Source organism: Ursus maritimus, unplaced genomic scaffold, assembly GCF_017311325.1.
Source record: "Ursus maritimus isolate PB19 unplaced genomic scaffold, ASM1731132v1 scaffold_34, whole genome shotgun sequence".
In the NCBI taxonomy this organism is placed as follows: domain Eukaryota; kingdom Metazoa; phylum Chordata; class Mammalia; order Carnivora; family Ursidae; genus Ursus; species Ursus maritimus.
Genome location: NW_024426008.1, coordinates 1,614,953 through 1,623,263, shown reverse-complemented (window position 1 = coordinate 1,623,263; position 8,311 = coordinate 1,614,953). Strand labels below are relative to the sequence as shown.

General features: G+C 52.9%; 1 protein-coding gene across 1 annotated transcript in view; it reads right to left on the bottom strand.

Moving 5' to 3' along the window:
• Positions 1 to 291, bottom strand: part of PTCH1 (patched 1) — a 59,341-nt gene extending 59,050 nt beyond the window's left edge. The window contains 1 exon segment of the mRNA XM_040620148.1: positions 94 to 291. Within this exon segment, the coding sequence (XP_040476082.1) occupies positions 94 to 291 (198 nt within the window).
• Positions 292 to 8,311: the final 8,020 nt, after the last annotated feature.

Genomic DNA, 8,311 nt, shown 5'->3' with positions numbered 1-8,311 from the left:
GTGTGTGTGTGTGTGCGTGTGTGTGTGGCGGGGGCGATCCCAAAGAGGAAGAGGAGGGAAGAGTGGGAGGAGAGGAGAGAGTCTGAAATGCACCTTGGAAATCTGCTCCAGAGCGAAGGCGGCGTCGCAGTAGCTGGGCCGGTGCAGATAGTCCCGGTCCAGCACGGCGTTGCGGCGCAGCCCCCCGGTCCGTCTGCGCCTCCCGCCGCCCGCCGGCCGGCCCGGGGCCCCGCTGCAGCTGCCGCCGCCGCCGCGGTCCTGGGGCTCGGCGGCGTTACCAGCCGAGGCCATGTTGCCGCCGCCGCCGCCGCCGCCGCCGCTGCCGCTGCCGCGGGAACCGAGGCTTCCCGGGCGGCCCGGCGCGCTGCTGCCGCCGCTGCGGGCTCCCGGCGCGCCCGGGCGCTCGGCTGGCGAGGACGCTGCTGGCCGCCGGCTGTTCGGGCTGGGGCTCCGGTTGACAGACCTGCTGCTGTTGCTGCTGCTGCCGCTGCTGCTGCTGCTCACACGGCGGGCGCTGCTGCCGCTGCGGCCGCAGCCGCTGCCGGGGAGTCAGACCCTGCGCCTTCCATTGCCACATTGCGCGGGGGTCCCGAGGTCTCTGCGGCCGCCGCTGCCCACATCCAGTTCTCCGGAGGGCGAGAGCCGGCGCGCGGAGCCAGCCTGTCCTTCGGGCGCTCGCGCGGCGCTCCTCGAGATCCGCAACTCCCCCTACCCGCCCCCCGCCCCGCGCCGCGACCCCTTCACTGCAGAAAGCGCCAGCAAATCCCCGCCGCTCCCGCCGGCCTCGCCGGCTTCCTCGGCGCCTCCCGGGTCTCCCGAGCGGCCGCGGAGGGTAAGCGCAGAGCCACCGCCGCGGGGTCCGTGGGTGCCCGGTGGGTCTCAGCGCTGCCGGGCCGGGGCAGCCGCCGCCGCCGCTGCTTTCGCGGCGGCTGCTGCTGGCGGTGGCGGCTCCTGAAGCTGCTGCTCGGGCTGCTCGGGCTCTGGCTGCTGGGTTCGCGGTGGCTGTTCGGTCCCGGACTCTGCTTTCTTGTGCTCCTCGCCGACCCGCTGGACCATTCTGCCCCAGTGCAGCGCGCCTCACTCGCTCCCGGGACCTGGGGACTCCGCTCTGTGTGTGTGCAGCGGGCAGCGGCCGCAGCAGCTCCTTGATTCAATAGATGAGATGGAAGAAGAAAAAAAAGAACTCTCTCCATTTGGAGAAAGAGGAGGAGGAGGGGAGGGGGTGGAGGGGGAGAGACCGAGCGAAAGAGAAAAAGGCTGGAGCTCCCGCCCCCGGGGCTGTCAGATGGCTTGGGTTTCTGCGACGCGATTGGCTCGCGGAGGGCAGAAATTACTCAGCAAACATGACTATTATTAGCTGCTTAGCAACAGCTCACCAAAGTAGAGAGACCACCCAGGTAGGCAACCCCAGTGTGTGCATCCCCGGCTTCGGGGGGAGCCTCCGAGAGCGCCAACCTCCTCGCATGCAATACTTCCATTAAGGAATGCTCCCCCCTCCCTTTTCTTTCTTATTCCTTTTCTTTTCAACAGTGTCTTCTTTTTGTAAGACGCCTTTTGCGCGCGCACACACACTCTCACACACACATTCACCCACGAGCATTTGCCTTGCGATAGACACGGGGGGAAATGTAATATTTTTTTAAGCGCTTAAACAATTTCTGAAATTCCTCAAAGAAAACCCTTTCAGAGGCACCTTGGCCTCGAGCTGCAGCAAATACTGGGAGGTCCGGCTTGAATTCCCAGGCCTGCACCAATAATGACAGGGTGCTGGATGGTGCGCCAGTGCGTGCCAGATTTTTTTTTTTTTCCTCTCTTTTCTTTTCTAACTAAAGAGAAGACTTAGGCTCTCGCAGGGAACAACGCCTCGCATTAAGATAAACAAAATGGAAAGTTAAAGAGGAAAGTAAGGAGGTTGGGAAAAGCCACCCTTTCTTAAAATCCTCCCCCCTCCCCACCCCAAAACCCACGGCAGCACAGTCCCCGTTTGAAGGAGTCAGTGTTTTAAAAACGTGGAATCCAGACACCGAAGCAATCTTGTGGAAGCAGAGGCGTTTTTATTTGAATCTTTAATATGACATATGTAAAGGAGAAACAACAGAATCCTTTTAACAACCAGGAGCAACGGAATTGTTTCATTGAGAAAAAGTTTTCCTGACTATTTGGGGTTCATTTGGACTCCCCCCTTTTATTACCCACATGTCCTTGTTTAAATTATTTAAAGCCCGTTTCAAAGGTTTTAAATTTTTTTTCAAAAACTGGTACGCATCCTGTTATATTTAATAATAGCGTGACGTTGGGGAGAATAAAGGCTTTGATGTTGGATTCATTCGAAACAAATTGTGCGCTGATTGCGAGGACTTGTCAGTACACTGCGGCCAGTGTCACCGAGACATCCCGGGGATTCGCTTCCCGTTGGGGAAGAAAACACGCGACCCTCTGAAGTGGATCCTGGGGCCAGAGACAAATTAAACTACCTACATAGTTCCGCTTTTTATTTAAAAATATAATTTTTGAAGAGCGTAATTTGTTTTTCTTGTTTGCAAGTTATTAAATCCTCCCTGGGATAGGGACCAGACCCACAAACTTTCGATTCTGCTTCATTTTAGTATTTTTCCCTTTCTTTTTTAAAAACGTGGTTGAACTGCAGAGGGGGGCCCGCGGCAGCTAGAAGCCGACTGCAGCCGTGAAATGGGGCAGTGTGGCTTTAAGATGCACACGGTGTGTGTTCATTGAAAAAAAAAGAAGAAAGAAAGGAAAGGAAAGAAAGAAACCCAGATGGAGGGAAAGGGGGAGGAGCGGGGAGAAGGCGGAGCCCACGCGACCACGTGACCCGGGGCCGGGCCGGGGCGGCGCGCGCTGGGCGGCCAGGAGGCCTAAGCGCGCGCGCGTGTGCGTCCGCCTGCGCGCGCACCCGAGCTCCGGGACTCCCCGCGCGGCCCAGGCGGAGCAGGTAGGGAAGCCGGTGCGCTTGGCTCGCGCCGGGCGGACTCCCAAGTCTCCAGCGCGGCCTCCCGGGAGCCCAGAAGAGGCTCGCGCCCCGCCGGCGCGGACGGACGTGCCGGACACGCCGTAGTACATTCCTGAAGGCGGTCCGGCCCCCTTACGTTGCCCAATGTCCGCGCGGCCTCCCCGCGGCCGGCCAATGGCCGAGCACACGGGTCCCTTCCCATTCAGCGGTCGGGTGTCCGCGGGCCCTGCCCGAAGGGGACTGCAGCGGGGCGCTCAGGCCACCGGGGCAGCCCACGCGGCTCCCGGGGGGGGGGCTTGTCCGCAGCCCTCCCCGCCCTCTTCCTTCCTCTTTAGCGGTTTCCCCCTCCGTCCTTCTTTCCCTCTCCCCTTTCCTTTCTCCTTCCTCTTTCACCCCTTTCTCCTCTCTATCCAGCCTCACCACCTTCCTTCTAGCGTTTTCTCCTTCCTGGTTTCAGTGGGAGGCCCTGTCTCCTGAATTCCAAACCCACGGAACGTGTGCGGTACCCCGGGCGGGGTAGGGTGTCCCGCAGAATAGAGACAAAGAGCAGAAGTGTCTGGGGGTGTTTACGAGATCAAGAAGAGGACCGGAGTACCCGGCCAGCGCGGAAATTCAAAACGCAAAACTCCGAAGGAGCACGTGATTTTGTGCGCCGCTCTGGGAGGGCTGCTAAAATCCAGAAGGGAAGGCAAGCACCGTGCAATTAAAATGACACATTAATAAATAATATCGCAGGAGGATTGGGCTCGACACATAGCAAGTTTAATCTTGAAGCCATATCCTGATTTTTTATTATGTTTGATAAAGAACATAAAGTAGGAAAGGAGATTTATTCCACCTTTTCTTACTGAGTGGTTCTGCAGACGTTTCAAGTCAAACTGTTAAGTGCTTGCCGCTGGAAATTATTTTTTAGAAAGTTGGGGGTTGTACCCCTAGTTTTACATGTCAGTTTATATTTGAATCGTGCTGTACAGCAAGGTAATCATGTAGTCATAGGTTGCTACGTTTGTCTCTTCGAATTATTTTACGGCATTTTAGACCAAAACATTAGTTGTGCCAACCAGGCTTTTATTTACAGCAATTTCAGTTTAGCTGCTTGGATTATGGAATTCTAAAATGAAATTATAGGCTATGTACACATCATGGCTCCTTATTACGCTCTGCACGCAGCTGCATAACCCTTCGTGCTCACTGCGGCTGCATGTGCACTATTTCAATGGCAAAGCCTCTTCCACTCGGGCTCATTTCCCTCAGTTTGACTTAATTCCTAAACGTTTTGAACATTGATCTCCCGGGTTCTCAGCGCCCTCAGCCTCCTCACCCGCTGTTTGATAGGTTAACTTTTCAGCATCTCAGACAATAGTCCCGGCCTGTAAATTCTACCCATGGGCTCCAGGACGCAGTCCCCAGCCTGGGCTCTAACAAGCGCTATCTTAATCTCCCCACCCCCACCCGCCGCTTCCCCTGTGGTCTGCTTTTTTCATACACGGAGATGAATTACTTTGAGGATCTAATTGGCCTTGTTTCTGTAACGTTTTAAGAAAAGGAAGAGGAGCCAGTGTAAAAGCCTGCTCTCGACTTGGGTGGTCAGGGCTGAGGCTGCCCCCAATTTGCCTCATTGCTGATGCATGCGAGTGCGACATTCCCAGCGATAATGTTGTTCCTAATCAATCTGCCCTTATTTACATTTGTAAGCGTTGTCGGCTTTAATATGCATGCCCTGTGCAGGGGACCGCTGCGCCACACCGGGTTTGTTAACTTCAGCTAACCATAAGAATTCTTCAGACCTGAGGTGAGGCTGGCTGGAGGAGCCAGGCCTGCGAAGGTGTCTGCTGGGAAGACAGTCCCTTTAATGGCCTCTCTGCAGCGTGGCTCCCCTCCTGAGAGTTACCAAATAAGTGAGAGCTTGGGGTCTTTTCAACCAGCAGGAGCTGCTGGCTCTCTATGGAGCAACCGTTGAGTGTTCTATTTCCCCTTTCCAAGTAAAGGGGGATGCATCATCTCAATGCATCAATTGTCATTTAGGTCTTCCCACCATGATCCAACTACTTCTGTAGTTTTCAAACAGATTTCCTTAAACTTTTAAAATATGAATATGAAAAATATTTCCCCTTCTCTGCTCCAATACTTAAAATATCTGTGGCCACACCACACACATCTCAAAAATGACATCTGATTATCCAAGTGATAACAGTGAAATGAAACATCCGCCCTTTGTATTTGGAATTCCAATGATAAGCAATTGTGGGAGCTGGACGTGGTTGAGTAATGAGAAACCATAGTGAGATTTAACTTTTCGCTGCGTTCTCAGCTCCAACTAAATGGGTCTTTAAAGTCTAGTGTAATTTGGCTATTTTTTGCAAAGTAGAAATGAATAAAGGGGTAAATGTATTCTGGTAAGTTGACCTTTGGGCTTTGTTATAATTTTGCCTGAATTTAATGTTCTTTTCCACAAATGCAAAGAATTGCAAATGTTACATTAAGTCCCACAGTATGCCTGTTGAGAGGCTGTGATGGGGAGAGGAACTGGGGATTTGATGTAATATTCTATTTGTGGGTGGGGAGCCCAGGGTACAGGGTGTGAGTGATGGGCCAGACCCTGAGCAGTTGAAAGCAGGTACTTTGGATAAGGAGCCTTGACTCAGTTCAAGCCAGTATGCCACCATCCACCACATTTTCTTGGCTCTCTAAGAATGCCTTATTATTTTCTCATTGGCAGCTTTTGTATTTACTTAAAAGGTGATGGTAGAAAATGAGTCTAAAATGTTTCAGGGAGGAGGGGGAAAAAGGATTCAGCAGCCACAGAATGAGAAAACCCCAAGCATGACTCCCCTCCCCTTCCCTCCTACCTTGTTTCCTCCCCCTATTCCCTCCTCCCCAGGACTGGAGGAAAGGGAACAGCTCTAGCCAACTTGTCAAAATAATGCTGCTAATTACCCCTGATCTCCTTTAATGGGAAGCTGCTCCCAATTCCACAAAGGAGTAAATGAGGGGTCTACAGCACAAACCCAGGAACACTGGCATTTTTTGAGCCTGCAGTGAGCTTGGGATGGGGGCAGAGGGTGGCAGAGGGGAAATGTCCTGAGAAGGTCCCAGAAATCTCCACATTTATTGCTCCAGTTTCAAATACTAGCTTGAAAAGGGGTATTAGACTTTATGTGGTGCCAAAGCTTTTGGTCACCAACTACAGAGAAAATGTTCAGAGCCTACAATGAACTTGAAAGAAAACATAGCCTTGATCCTTGTACTGATTTTCCCCCTTCTCAAGTATCTTAGCCACATTACTCCAGTGGATAGAGATGTATGCTAGAAAGACCCAGACTGTGAACATTTTTTCCTCCATCTCTCTCTTGCCTCGTCTCTATCTCCCTATCTAATATATCTATATCAAGCTTTGCATTTGGCAGAAGGCACACCATTCATTTCAGTGATCTCTGCCATTGGGTCTTGCATGAAAAAGAAGCTGAGCAACATGATCCCTTTGACCCACTGCTGGAGCAACAAATTTATTAGAGATATAGGCATGAGAAATGAAAGGGAAGTAAAACAATTCCAGCTTATTGTGTGTCTTTCTTTCATACTGCTAATCCGGTTTACACATCACGCCTACATGTCTCAATAGGGCTTTATACACTGTGGCAGAGGCGGGAGAAAATAAAAGGTGTGTGTGTGTGTGTGTGACAGAGAGAGAGAGAGGGAGAGGAGAGGAATGAGGATAAAAACAGGGAAGACAGAAATTTTAATCCATATTGATTTGCTTCATCAGTTTTTCTATCTGTAGAAAGTTGAAGACAATTTGTAAAAACAGTCTCCCCCCGCCACACACACACAAAATAATTACATGTGCTGTGAACTCCTATTCAAATAGTTCGTTAGATTAGGACTAGATTATAACCAGAAACTAGATACACTTCTCACAGTGAGTTTGAAATGAAGCTAATACCCCAAATGAGAATGGGCCTATTGGTGTCCACCTTGATTCAACATTTTAATATAAAAAGATCTTGGATTCAAAGGCATTTTACAGCCTTGTGGAAGGAAGCTGGGTGACAGCTGGAACACACACAAACTCACAATTGAAAGCCCCTTGTTTTACAACATGGGCGCACAATGCACCTGGGGCAACAATTTATCCTGAGGTACCACCCAGAAATAATAAGTTACAGTAACAAAAGATGACACCAAAAAGCATTGTCTTTCTTTGTGAAGGCAATTAATTGCATGTTGAACTGGAGGGAAAAAAAAACCCTGAATGCTGAAAAAGGACTATTGCAGTTCAAGACCTCAGTTATACAGTTATTAAATATTTAGGGCTGCCCATTGTGGGTCTTTATTATTTATGTCTATTTCTTTTAGATTTCCCCTCCCCAGGGAGGAAGGAGTGATAAAAATGGAAGAAGATAGTCTTCTCTCCCAGGTCTAGGGAAAGAGAGGTCTCTGGGTGTCTTCCATAAACAACAATCCATATGGTTCTTCTTAGGTGTTGGAAATTGAGATCTGAAAACCTTGGACTGATTGCTCATCCACACACTAGGAGTCATTTTTAACATGGAGTTAAATATCTGGAGGCAGAGCACACGTCATCCCAGAGGTACAGTCTCTGGAGGTCCTGTGGGCCCAGTGTTGGCATCGGGTCTAAAGGGCTTTGAATCAGCCCGTCCCACCTCAGGGCTCCCCTGAGGCCACGCTCAGCACCCAGCTAGCTGCCGACCTCTTTAATAGGTGGCAGGCACCAGAACGCCCGATGCCGTGGGCGCAAGCATCAACACGTACCTCTCTCCCACCCGTGGCCCCTTCCTGAACTCAGAAAAAGCACCTCTGGTCTCTTTCCCCACTAACGGCGGCGGGAGGTGGCGGGGGTGTGTGTGTGGGAGCTCCGGATTTTTAAGGTGCTTCTCGGCGAGCACCGGGCGTCGCACTCCAGGCGTGCGGGTGCTGGTGCGGATGCGGGAGCGTGCGCCCGTGCCCTCCAGCAGGTCTCCACGAGCGCCACCGAGACGGGAGGGCTCGCTCCGGTGCGCGCGCGCTCTCGGCCCCCACCCTCCCCCCGGCGCTGTCACTCTCCGCACCAGCCCTTGCAACCCAGCTCTGCCTCCGCTGGCGAGTCGGGAGCCACCAGCAGGCTGAGGAGCGGAAGCCAAGGTGGCGACCCTTTCAAGCGTGAAAATGGGATCCCAGGCGACCCCCTCCGTGAGAACTCCCCCCGGAGCCGTTCCCCGGCCGGGCCCGCCGCGGTCGTCCCCCTCCCCGCCCCGCGGGGCCGGCCTCGGGGGGCGGGGGCCCGCGGCGAGCGAGCGAGCGTGGAGACGCGGGCCGGCGCTCCCGCGCCCCGGCGGCGCAGCC